Source organism: Bos grunniens, chromosome 17 (assembly GCF_055505025.1).
Source record: "Bos grunniens cultivar Pamir isolate PY7600 chromosome 17, Bosgru_T2T1.0, whole genome shotgun sequence".
NCBI lineage: Eukaryota > Metazoa > Chordata > Mammalia > Artiodactyla > Bovidae > Bos > Bos grunniens.
The window spans coordinates 58,398,706-58,412,200 of NC_141181.1; the positions used below are offsets into that span (position 1 = coordinate 58,398,706).

The following is a 13,495-nucleotide window of genomic DNA, read 5'->3' on the forward strand; positions in this document are numbered from 1 at the left end:
TAAGCAAAACAGTTGTTAATGAAATCATTGTACAAATATAGAATTATAAATCAAAAGCTACCAGCATAAAGGACTACCTTCCAGATTGGGGATGACCCAGAGTTGAATTCGTGACCTCAGATCCAAGAGCTGGGTGGGTGATGAGGCCTTGTCAGCTCAGAGACCAGCGTATCCAAAGGCCCCCCAGAGAAGAAGGGGTTTGGAGACTGGAGAGAGAGTGCTGGAGGGGGGGCTACAGTGAAGGCCTCTGTGTAGTGTACACAACGATGCGGGGAGACCCCCCCCAGCAAAGGGGGAAGCAGAGGGGTGTGGGGTCGCACAGTGCGCCCGGGGTTGCTCTTCTCCACGCTTCAGCCCGTGCAGTGCCCCTCCCGCTCTCCAGTGAGGCGCTTCCCTAGATGCTGTCAGGGGGGAAGGCGAGTGCGAGGTCGTAGTTGTAACCCGGCATGGCGTCGCAGGCCGAGCGGCAGACGGGCACTGTGCTCTGAAAGGCCAGCTGGTCCACTGCAAACGCGTAGGCCTGGATCAGCCCCCGGTGTCTAGAGAACGCACAGAGAAGCACGGTCAGTCCCAGGGCCCAGCCCCTGCCCCCGTGGCGTCTGCTCGAGACAGCCGTTCATGACGAGTGTCCCAGTGTGTCTGACACTCAGTCCCACGCCTAGAGATGAAGAGGTGGGCAGACAGGTTTGGCGGAGGGACGTGAGTGTGGGGAGGTGCCCGACTGGGCAGGGAGCCAGGCCACCGGTAATGAGGGCCTCTGAGGCCCCGGCTGGCAGCCTCGGGCTGAGCGTGAGGACTGGGCTTTGGCACTGTCGCTAGGCTTCTACCACCATCTTAAGCCTTCGGTCTTGGGCTCTAGGCATGTGGCCACAGCCCCACCATGTCCCTACCACCTCCCCACCCCCACAGCATCCAGCTGCAGCAGGCACTCAGCCCGTGGTACTGCCCACATCTCTCTGTTCCTGACCTCAATGAAAAGAACAGCCGTGCCTGCCGCCCTGCAGGGAACAAGGTGGCCCAGGCTGTTCCAGCAACAAAATCAGGCTAAGAGTGTCTGTTCTGAACACCTACACACCCAGACCAGCCCCCGCCCTGAGCGCTGACCTGCGGTGAGTGGCGAAGTTGTCCAGGTCAGCGTTGCGCACCACCCGCTCGTAGGGCACGTGGGCCGTGATGAGGCTGTGGCTGTTGAAGGAGATGTGCCGCACGGGGTGCCTGCAACACACGGGGATGCTCGTCAGGGTAAGCCTGCAGGAGCTCGCATCCTGCCTCTGCTACCAGGGCCTCAAAGCGGGGAGCTGCATGGGGCTCCAGAGCCGCCTAAGCCAGGCTCTTCCTTCACAGCAGAGGAAACTGGGCCCCCGAGGGCCAGTGTCTGGCTTCCGGTCCCCAGCCTCGCGGAGACCAGACCACCCGTTGGGCCTCCTCTGGCCACGCGTCTCCATGGCCCTGTGCTCTGGCCCACACTCCAGCACCTGGCGCGCTCGGACGTAAGGGTCAAATAACCTGAGACACCTCAGACACGCGCAGTGGAGAACAGCCCCGCTCGCAGGCTGGCCTAGGCCCAGCCACGCCAGCTCTCTGAGCCAGGTTCCCCATCTGCAGGGTGTACCCAGTGCTGCCCACGAAGGCCCCGCCAGGCCCTGGACTCTGGAGCCTCCTCACCTCTACTCTTGAAAGGATCCTCTGCTCTGGCCCAGACGCCTGCCCCGCCCCCGGCCACCCCCAGGACAGGACTCCCGCTTGGCCCCTCTCAGAGGGCTGTACTCTGGGTTGTGACAGCACATTCAGAAAGTTTAGGAACAAAGTGGCTTCAAACCCATGTGTAAGTGTAGTCACTCAGTCGTGCCCCACTCTTCGTGACCCAATGGACTGCAGCCCACCAGGCTCCTCCATCCTCAGTCCATGAGATATTCCAGGCAAGGATACTGGAGTGGGTTGCCATAAAACCTATGTAGCAAAGACTTTTTGTTCACTTAAAAAAACTTCCTCCAGTGGAGCAATGGGCCAGACACAGGATAGAAAAACTATCTAATGCAAGCAGATGCCTGCCATCAGAGAGCGTCCCAAGTGTTAAGAAGGTGGGCTCTATTCTCATGAAAAGCAACCAGTGTTTCCAGAGCACCAGAGATGTGATGAGACACAGTTCAGCACTGGGAGGAGGAACAGGAGACACCAGCACAGACTACAGGGGTCAGCCAGGCCCTCTGAGAAGGGCAGGGGGTGGCCTGGAGGGGCTGAGGGGGTGTCCCTGCCCCGGAGACGGCTGCGGGCAGGACAGGCATCTTGGCCAGAACAGAGGATCCTCTTAAGGTGGTGACGGGGTTCTTGAATCCAGGGTCTGCGGCACAGACTGGACAGAAAAGTGTTCCTGGAGAACTTCGGCCCAGCGAGGCAAGAGGGCTAGAGAGCAAAGTCTAGAGGAGGACGGGGAGGGACAGGTCAGGGCTCAGTCCCGGGCGGGGGGCGGGGGGGACACCTGGGGAGTGTGGCTGTGGTGGGCAGTGGGGTGGGAGATTGAGAACAGCGGGACCAGAGCTCAAGAGGCCATGGGGCACTGGCTGCCAGGACTGGACTGAGTCTGAAAATCCCCAGCAGACTGAGCAGCATCAAAGCCTTGCGCTGGTAAACGAGGCTTTTGAGACCTTCTCTGGAACAAGTGCTAAGCACTGGTGAGAACTGACGGGCATCACAACTGAGCTAGGAAGGTGGGGCAGGACACAGCTCTGGGCACCACCTTACTTACCCTGGCTTCACCTTAACGATCCACCCGAGGGAGAACAGCTTTTCAGGGAGAGAGATGAGCTCTGCTCGAGGGCAGGCCTCGTGGGCTGTTGGAGCGGCCAGGCTGAGACAGCTCTTGAGAAAAAAGTAACGGCTGTCCTTATAGATGGTTCAGGGCAGCCGCGGTGTGGGCGTTTGCTGCCTTCTGGCACCACCTGGTGGCAACTCGCTGCGTCACCACGGAAGGCAGGCGCCCCAGCCGAGAAGGCTGCCGGCCCAGCGCCGGCTACCACTGCCCCGCAAGAAGGCAAGCCAGTCCTCTTTGGACCTTGTACTTAAACTGGACCTGTGAGCAGTCTTCACTTCTTCATGCCATGCAGTTGGCGGGGACACGCCTCGGTGTCCATCTGCAGCCTCAGCTGTGGAAGCTCTGCGTCTCGTCACAGCGGTGCTGACGGACAACCCGGGGGGCTGGGGGTGGGAGGGGTTCGCTGCCTGTCTCCTGCAGGGACGTGGCGGGGCTGGGTGGGTGTGGGCGAGGGGGCAGCCTCTGGTCGGCTCCAGCTGATCCCTGCTCAGGTGAGGCCACCTCTGCTTTAAAGGTTAGAAGCAAGCTCAAGATGTTTAACACGTGAGGCCCCCTTAGTTCCATTTACCTAGCCATTTGCTCTGCTTGCGAGAGTATCTGTCTCTTGAATTTTAGAGCTAAAGGTTAAAGTTACAAATTCCTCCTTAGCTGAACCTGAACTTTTCAGTGTGAAGTGCCCTTGTAAACGGCAACACTCCCTGGAGTGGATGGATTGGGGGGGGGTCTGTCCCATCACGGTCTCTACCCAAGCCGTGTGGTGGCCGTCTGAACAGGCAGCAGAGCAGCTCCAGTTCTGAGACCACTTCCAGAGATCTCAGCAGCTGGCTCGGAGGATCACAGCAGCACCTGCAGGCCGGCCTACCTGGAGTGAACCTCCCAGAGCTTCCGGCTCATCCGGTAGTCCCACACAGAGACCAGGCCCTCCTCGCCTCCACTGACGATCTTCCAGTCGTCCATCTGGACTGCGGACACTCCGAGCTGGTGGGCGGAGATGGACAGGGCGATGCTGTCAGTGCGGAGGTCGTGGATCCTCACCCTGCAGGGCCCGAGGTGAGCAGAGAATTAGCATTAGAGCCCGAGGTGACAGACTCCTCCTCGTCTGTGCACAGCAACCCTGTGAAGATGAAGAACATGAAACATCTGAACATTCACCTCTGTGGTGCACTCTCACAGGAGGCTACGGGGCACTAGCAATGACCTAGTTCAGAGCACCCACAGCTGCTCAAAGCACACAAAAGTGAAAATGTTAGTCACTCAGTCGTGTCCGACTCCCTGCGACCCCGTGGTCTGTAGCCTGCCAGGCTCCTCTGTCCATACTTGAGTGGGTTGCCGTCTCCTTCTCCAGGGCACCTTCCCAACCCAGGGATTGAACCTGGGTCTCCCACATTGCAGGCAGATTCTTTACTCTCTGAGCCACCGGGGTAGATCAAAGCACAGAACAAGGACACAGATAACAGCTGTCCGGGACAGCAGCCCCCGGAGAGGGAGGCTGTGACCTGACTGGCACGCTGCCTCCATGAGGACCTGGGCCTGAGAAGCCCAGCATGGCAGTTCTGCTGTTTGTATGCAAGTCTGTTAAGGGCAAGATGTAAAACCGCTACATTCGTCTGCAACCTGAACCAGTGCCCAGTTCACCCGAAAAACAGCCCTTTTCAGGTGGAGTGGTACATGTTCATCAGCGTCTTGTTGAAATTTGGAAAGGGGATGCATCCATCGTTGACTAAGCATAAGAAAGTCATGATGAGACTATGTAGACACTGGGGAGCTGCTCATCTAAAATCTTGAGATAATTACCTACCTTGTAATAATCTGAAGAGAATCTTTAAAAACTACTTTTTATACAAGTACGTGCTGAATTTCTACCACCAAGAAGAGACTACTGCTGCCCACCAGCTGGCAGGGGAGCTGGACAAACGCGTCCCACACGGAGAACGTGGGGAGAGGAAAGAACTCGAACACGCTCCAGGCCCTGGGCTCTTACAGCTGTATGAGCATACCCACACACAAGCTACTTTCAGCATTCTGAGGGGAAATTATTTCAACGGGAAATTCTATACTGCATTACTTACCAAGTTTGAAGGCATAATGAAGATTTTTTTTTAAAATTTCTACCAGAAAAGGACTCAAAGTGAGCTACCCGTGGATACTCTCTGAAAGAAAGTGGGGTGGCAAAATATCAGAAGGACAGTGAGGAGCCCCCTGCCCCCCACAGAATGTGGTATGAGCATCGCAGACAGCAGAGAAAGACCTACTATGTCAGCTGGGCAGACAGACGCACAGGACGAGGACAAACCCAGTTCTTACGAGGAAGAGGAAGAACCTCAAACAGTCACAGAGCAAAACTCAGTATGTGCTACACGTGAAAGGCACACTGGCGTGTGACAAGGAAGAGAGGTAACAATTTTAATACTGAAAATTTCAGAGCAAAAAGCATTAGCTGAGAGTACTTCATAACGATGAGACGGGTACAGTGTACTAAACGTTTCATAAAACTTGGCGGGAAAAAAAGCCCACATGTAAAAAGTATAAATCAAATATTCCAATTAAAAAACCGCCCCATGATTTACACTTTTGCAGGTGGGTTTTAGTACATTTAATACACTGTCACACAGGGAGCTCAACCACCCAGTGCTCTGACAGCCTAGAGGAGCGGGAGGGAGGAACATCATGTGTACTTAATGGCTGATGTGTACAGTTACATCATATGTAAAATAAAAAATAACACCTAAGAAATTCATTTTGCTGTGCCCCTTCCTTCCATTACAAGAAAAGATCCCACTTAAATTAGCAATTAAAGACAAAGTACCTTATAATAACTTTCTCAACGTGGAGCTCTACCCACCAAAACTAACTATGGAGGACTTAGAGAATTAAAAACAATTAAAAATATTAGAGATAGGCAGGCCTTTCTAAAAACATTAAAAAAAAAAAATAGAAGTCCATGTAACTGGTAAACTGGGGGAAATGTTTGCAGCAGAGAGGACTGGCTAATTTCTTGTTTTAAAAAAAATTCATTTAAATTGATATAACCCATTATTTTTGAAATATTTAGTTGGCTGGTCAGGTCTTGGTTGCAGCATGCTGGCTTAGTTCCCTGACCAGGGCAGGGACGGAACCCCTGCCCCACCAGGCAAGTCACTGATAACCCATTATTAAACTGAGAGAAAAGAAAAAGTTGACAGGAAAAGAAATATTAATACTAATGGCTTTTAAACACGTACAAGATGTCCAAATTCACTGGTAACGAGAGAAATTATGCACTAAAACTACAGCACCGTAAGAGCGCTTGTCAAACTGTCCACCCTGCAAAGGTAAAGTTCTGCAGTTCTCTGAGATCTTCCGTCCTGGATGGACAGGTACTTCTGTGCAGCTGATGGGAGCACGAACCTTCTCTTTGCGGAGTGATTTGACAATATCCAACAAATTAAAAAATATACTTCACTTTTGACCTAGCCGCTCTACTTCTAGGATTTTATCTAGGCTACATCTCATACTGGGGGCTTCCTCAATGACTCAGTGGTAAAGAATCCGCCTGCAACACAGGAGACGTGAGCTCGATCCCTGGGTCAGGAAGATCCCCTGGAGAAGGAACTGGCAACCCACTCCAGTATTCTTGCCTGGAAAACCCCATGGACAGAGAAGCCTGGTGGGCTACAGTCCATGTGGTCACAAAGAGTCAGATATAACTTAGCAACTAAATAACCGCACATCTAATATATGTGTACATCCACACACGTATATATAAGGCCATTAGCCACAGTACTTTTTTAGTAGCAAAGATGAGGCTTCTGTTTCAGGTACCTGCTGACCATCCCAGTAAATATCACTTAATATTGCTGGGTAAGACGTAACTACATCCTTCTAAAAGCCCTGATGAACTCACAGAGCACCTGACCTCCCTGGGACCCCTATAGAAAACCAGCCTGGAGAGCCTGAGCTGCGGTTTCCAGCGCCTGCAGGCGTGTGTGGTAGGGGTGAGGCTGAAGGCAGGTCCAGTCACAGGAAGCAGTGGGCCTGGCTCTTCCTGCACCACAGGGCCAAGACTGGGGGCCGCCCAAACAGGCGTATTGAGAAGTCGCTTCACAAAAAAGCAGTATAGAACTTCTAGACACAAAAACATAATCCTGCAGTTAAAATCATCAGACAGTCCAGAAGCAGATTAGACAAAGCACTTGTAAATTAGAAAATAAATCTGAAAAGTTACCTAGAATGGAGCACGGAGAGAGAAGCAGATGAAAAATGTGAATGAAGGGTTAAGAGACAGGAAGGATGGGAGCAGACGGTCCAGCTTATTTATGCCCAAAAGAAGTTTCCCTAAGGAGAAAATACAGTGTATGGCAAAGGAGCACTATTCGAAGTGTTAATGGCTATTTTCCCAGAATGAAAGACAGGCATACGCACACTCATGAACACTAATCAGAATAACTTAAAAAGAGATACATATCAAAGAGTATCATCATAAAGTGGGAAACCACAAAAAATAGAGGTCTTAAAAGCAACCTGAGACAAAAAGATGTTATGATAATCAGAGCATCGTTTTTGCGTCATCATGAATCTGAGAGACTCAATGGTGCGCACAAGTTACCTACCTCCATCAGCTGAGGCCGTGACGGTGCGTCCGTACAGGCGTGATGGAGGCCTGCACAGGCAGGAGAGGATGAGAACGACGCGGACTGAGGGCATCCGTCACCCACACACTGCCTCACCCCAGGCACCCGGTCCCAGGATGTGCCAGCTCGGGGGGTGGTGGCAGCTGCACCCACCTGACTGTGAAGGCCCCCCTCTGGAGAATGCAGCTACCCAGCCTCCTCTGAGCAGAGGGACGCTCCCAGGAGACAACTTCTCCCCGTATGCACTTTTTTGTGCTTTTGAATTTTAAAGGTATAGATGACTTCTCTTAAAGACTTTTAAAAGTAAAATTCCGGAAGGACACACATACTGAACTGGTAACAGTAGTTTCCGTGGGGAAGAACGTCAAGGAAGAATGAGCGGAATGAAGGCAGCCTTTACTTCTCATTCTAGACACAGCCGAACTATTTAAGAAACAAGCTCACGCGTGACTGGGAGGGGCTCCCGGGGCTGGGCCTTCAAGTACTGGTCATGCTCTGTTTCTTGTGTGTGTGCGCGCTGGGGGGATGCCCAGGCATTCGGTTGTTCTTTAAATTCTACACAACATACCTTGCATACACTTCCACGTAGGTGTTCTGTTTCAAATCACACAGGGTTTTAGAAACCTAGTGTCTTAGGACACAGAGGCGAGGTCCAGGGCTGCCTTCAGGCTGTCGGCTGGACGACTGAGAGCTCCGTCAACCTCCTCCCCGCCCAGCCCCGCTTCCCAGTGAGGGGGTCGGTGACCAGAGAGAGGCAGAGCGAGTGTGAGGACAAAGCGCTCCCTGGGTCAGCATTTGGAGACACTAATCTTTGGCCATTTGTGGGTAAGAGAAGAGAGAAAAGGTAGAGCTGCTGTGAAGGGAACCCTGCCTGCAGGCTGCAGCTGCACGGCCTACTAATGGGAACCAGAAAAGGACGAGGGGGAGGGAGAAATTTTTAGCTCGAGTACTTTTCAGTGCATATTTGGATAATAAGGGTCTATTTTGCTCTGGTGATTTTCATAAAGAGCTCCTCTGTTGAATATTTATACTCTCATCATTTACAGTTTGGCTGTTAAGGAGACAAAGGCAAACACAAATTTGGTCCAGAAGTTCAAAGTTTGCCATCTGTTTTCCTATTGTATTTAGATACCAGCATGGATGGCTCCAAACAAAACACAAATACACTGAAAGATACGCCGTTAGTGTATTCTATCACTAAGGAAAACAAAGATGGGCCAAAAGCAGACTCGAACCTCTCCCCGTAGGGAGAAAGGAAAGCACTCAGAAGACATCTCCTTAGAGAGGCAAGGCTCTGGTCTCTGCTAGACAGACAGCAACCAGGGCGGGAAGTCCCCACGAACCTTTCGTGGCCCCAGCCTGAATGGCAGCGCTCCTTGGCAGAGCGTGTGCCCTCGGCACACAAATCAAATACCTGACACGGGGAAACAGGTAGCACGGTGAACGGGCACAGACATGCCAAGACAACCGATTCCAGGGACAAAAAGAAGCCCGTGGTGGACACGGTGAATCCCCAGCCAGCGTGCGTTTCATCAACTTTGCCCGATGAAAAGGAAAAAAAAATTGGTCTGAAAGCTGTAATTGTATTATGTTTAATATTCATGGTTGGGTTTGGAGGACTGTTCCAACACTCTCCTTCTCTCCAGCCCCTCTCTAATGAAAATCACACCATAGGAGTCGGCTCGAGCCCGCCAATTAAAACAAAAGACACCAGAACCTTCCAAAGACTCCCAACAGAGGAGCATCCATCTGATGGGCAGGAAAACGTGCTGGAAGCGAGAGGGAGGCACGCTCTGGCTGGTCCTGTGCTAAGAGCTCTGAATAACTTATTATAACACTTGCAGATGGAGCAAGTGTAACATTTACGCCCCACTCGCTCTCCCTAACAGCCGGCAACAGCACCAGAAGCCATCACAACTCTGCATTTGTCAGGGCGAGAAGCAAGCTCCAAGACTCTTTAATTAGCGGTCACAACTCAGAGCTTGCTTCCCATTGGTTTGGACTAAATAGTCCCTTATAATAATAAGGCCAAAAAAAAAAGGCAAAACACTGTATTTGATGGCAAAAATGAAGGCTGTTCAGACTCTGGCTTGGCAGTTTCATGAAGAAAGACGTGACCTTCAGCTATACTTCTATCCAGAAAATAAAGGCAACCAGTAAGATGGCATGAAAACACAGTCCTTCTTTTTCAAAATGACCAAATTAATCAAGAAAACAAGTTTTTTTGTTTTTTTTTAAAGAAATCGATAACATGATTCTGTTTTGTCTCATCAAAGCTAGGCTATTAAAGAGGATTTTAAAATATAACATATGGCCAAATCAGTAGCTGTAGCTATCTACTTATCTATATCTACACAGCACCAATGATGGTCTTTGGTGAATGATTTATTTTTAACAGCAACTAGAAAAACATGGATTTTCAGGCAGAACTGACGAGTTGAATCCAACCAGGCCATGGTCAGAGCTCTCTGTATTGTAAAGCTGTCTCTCTAGAGTTCTTTGTATTTTGCCCACAAAAGTAATAAGCCCTGTGAGAGTGATCACTCGACCTTTCTAGGCCTGTCTCCTTAGCTCGGCCGCCACTGGATGGTCTTAAAGAGCTCTGTGAGGCTGAACACTCTATAATCCTTACAAGACAGCCCATGACACCACCTGTGGACAAAAATGAGATATGTATAACACCAAATTAACAAGGAACATTGGGAATATGGAAACATTTAGCTGACTGTAATATCCTTTAGAATTTTAAACAGATGAGTATACCTAGCACAACCTCTCCATTGTACAGTCAACTGGTTTTCAACAGTGCGGCCAGACGATCTGATGGGGAAAGAATAGCCTTTTCTCAGCAGACCATGGCTCTCCTAGGACAGTGGATATCCACAGGCAAAGAAGAGGCGGGACCCCCACCCCACACTACATACAAAAGTTTAACTCCAAACGCGTCACAGACCTCAATGGAGGGCAAAACCACAGAAATTCTTCTAAGTAAACATAGGAATATGTCTGTGACTTTGGGCTAGGAAATGGCTTCTTCAATGATACCAAGAGCACAAGCAGTAAAGAAAAACTGGAAAAGTCAAACTCAATCAAAATTTAAAACTTCCATGCTTCAAAGAACACTATCAAGAGCGTGAAAAGAACCCACAAAATGGGGAAACATATTTACCAGTCGTATCTTATAAGAGGTTGGTATCCAGACTAGACAAAGAACTCATACAACTCAATAAATAAAAAGACAACCTAATTAAAGAATGGACTAAGGCTCTGAACAGACATTTATCCAAAAAGGCCAAGAAGCACATGAAAGGATGTTCAACGTCACATCTTCAGGGCAGCTATCATCAGAGACAACGCTAAGTACAGGTGAGGGTGCGGAGAAACTAGAACCTCCACCCACCGCTGGTGGGGATGGAAGACGGCACCGCCACTGGAAAAGTGTCTGGCAGCTCCCTGGATAGTTAAACACTGACTTATATAAGCCGGCAATCCCACTCCTAGGTATGTATACACAAGAGAACTGAAAATATAACACCTATACAAAGTTTGTGGCTGAATGGTAATAGCACTATTCATAAGAACCAGAAAGTGGAAACAACCCAAATGCTAACTGATGGATGAAGAACGAGTGGATGTGGCACACTCACACAGTGGGAAACGACTTGGCCATAAGGAGGGATGGTGGTGATTTGAGCTTATCTTGGAGACACTATGCTGAATGGAAGAAGAAGCCAGCCACAAAAAGGTCGCATGTTCTATGATTCCATTTATATGAAATCTCCAAAGCAGATCCATAGAGGCAGGAAGTGATTAGCAGTTGCCAAAAGCTAGAGGGGTTGGGGGGATGTGGAGAGTGTCTGCTAATGGGCACAAGGTTTCTGTCTGGGGTGATGAAAAAGTATTCTAAGATCACACCAACCTTGTGAACTTTACACGGGATTGTATAATTTAAATTGGTGAATTGTAGGTATGTAAATTCTCTCTGATTAAGCTAAAGTTTTAAAAAGAAAGATTACAGGAGGAAAAAGCAGTGGGATTTGTTGGTTCAGCGAGAACTGCCTTGGCAGCCCACTAACAACCTGACACACGCCCTTACCACCAACTCTTTTTTGTTGTTTTTGGCCCTGCCACGCGGCTTGCGGGGTGGGGTCTTAGTTCCCCTGACGAGGGATTGAACCCAGGCCCCAGCAATGACAGCACAGAGTCCTAAGCCCTGGACCGCCAGGAAGTCCCACCTTCTCACCAGCTCTTATTCTGGTGGTCCCCAGCGGAGCAGTCCCTAGTCTGGATCCCAGGATTCACTCATTAGAGAGGAAGGAGCAGCTCCCAGAGAGGAGACTGAGAGCAACAGAATGGGAAGGGACCCCTTGTAATACAGCTCTCTGCTGCCAACTATTGAGCTTATTTTAATAATTTAAAGAGAACAGGAGTTCTGATTCTGACTTCAAGTAAGCCCATAGCTGCCTGTCTTCTGCTGCTACAACCAAAACCTCTGGAACAAAAAGGCAAGGACCTAAGGACCCTGGAGAGCTGACTCAGTACAGCGAGTTGTGGAGGTCGTGGGTGGGGAAGGAAGAGCCTCACCCCGAGCATGAGCTCCAGGAGAAGCCTGTGTAATGGTGCGGGAGCTGAAATGCTAACAGAATCATCACCCTCTTTCTGAAGAACCGACGACAGAAGCCCCTACGTCTGAAGAATGTGGGTGTGGGTCTCTGGGGATTCCCTCTCCTCTCTCTCTGGTTTGCCCATGGGCAGTCCGTACTCACAGAGCTGCACTTACAGGTGAGACTTTGAGAGAAACCCCATCTCCTGGTCAGAGGCCCTGGGAAAGGGGGCCCTGAAAGCTAGGAAGTGTAGGGATGAAGAGCGGGAGGAACTGGAGACGGGGAGCCCGTGACACTGGGCGTGACTCCTGCTCACGCAGATGCTAAGCTGTGCAACAAAGGCTCCAGCAAGACTGATGGTCTCAGACTAAGCTCCGGGTGACACATGCAGGACAGAGTCAGAGAAAACTGAACTGACACCCACTGAAGGCAAGACACAAGTTGCAGTCTTAACCAGGGGGAGTGCCTGTTTGAAACAGGATTATGCAACAGGACACAAAGCGGACACAAAATGTCCAGGACACATCCCACATTACTTGATACTCCTCCCACCCTGAAAGCCCCAGGAAGATGTAACCCGTTCTCCATGCAAAAAACAATGTCAACCCTAAAATAACTCAGGCTTTAGGAATCATCAGTGACTTTAAAGCAGCTATTTCAATTATATTCCAGGAGGTAAAGGTACAGGGATAAGAAAGGATGAGATTAGGAGCAAATAGAAACAATGGAAATTTTGAACAGAGTATAAAATCCAAAATTAAAAAATTCACTAGATGGGCTCAATAGTACAATGGAGATGACGAGGAAAAAGTTAGTAGATCCAGAGTTAAATCAATAGATATTTGCAACCTGAAGAATATAAGGCTTAGGAAAGAAAATGAATAGAGTTTCAGGTATCTGTGAGATAAAAGGTCTGTCCTTCACATCGCTAAAGTCCCAGGGGAGAAGGGAAACGGATCAGTGTGGAAAAAAATATTTGAAGAAATAATGGCAAAAAACTTCCCAAATTTGATAGAAGACATAAACTTACAGATTCTGAATGTTCAGTGAACCCCAGACAAAGGTAAAACTAAAAAAAAAAAAAACCCAAACCCACAGTGGTCTATTTCTTGCAGACTTTATCTTAGTAACCCAATCAAGTTTCTCACAACCGTTCTAATTTCTAAGTTATGGACTTATTTTTGCCTTCACTGAACAAATACAAACTTTTATTTAATTGAAAACACCATCCAACGTAAGAAGCACCATTACTTTATGTAATATTTTAACATGCTGCCAATTATTTGTAAGATGTTATAAAAGACACATCTTGATTTTATAGATGTGAAAATGTAAAAAAACAAAAATCAGTGCATCTTAAATGCAAAATATGCAGAGTTAATGGCTTCTCTGATAGCTCAGCTGGTAAAGAACCTGCCTACAATGTCGGAAAATCCAGTTCGACTCCTGGGTCAGAAAGATCCGCTGGA

The 13,495-nt window shown here is 49.4% G+C and overlaps 1 protein-coding gene and 1 long non-coding RNA gene across 2 annotated transcripts in view; both read right to left on the reverse strand.

The window, feature by feature from the left end:
* The window catches only part of FBXW8 (F-box and WD repeat domain containing 8), a 113,412-nt gene continuing 99,917 nt past the window's right edge, over positions 1 to 13,495 (reverse strand). Inside the window, exons 9-11 of the mRNA XM_086348021.1 lie at positions 3,675 to 3,848; positions 1,105 to 1,215; positions 1 to 539 (exon numbers count right to left, since the gene is read on the reverse strand). Coding sequence (XP_086204147.1) covers positions 395 to 539; positions 1,105 to 1,215; positions 3,675 to 3,848 — 430 coding nt within the window. The 3' untranslated portion in view covers positions 1 to 394. The remainder of the gene's footprint in view (positions 540 to 1,104; positions 1,216 to 3,674; positions 3,849 to 13,495) is intronic.
* Positions 1,967 to 3,668, reverse strand: LOC147355498 (uncharacterized). Its single transcript, XR_015144581.1, has 2 exons — positions 2,747 to 3,668; positions 1,967 to 2,417 (listed from the first exon to the last, which is right to left on the reverse strand). It is a non-coding gene; the product is annotated as an uncharacterized LOC147355498 (long non-coding RNA).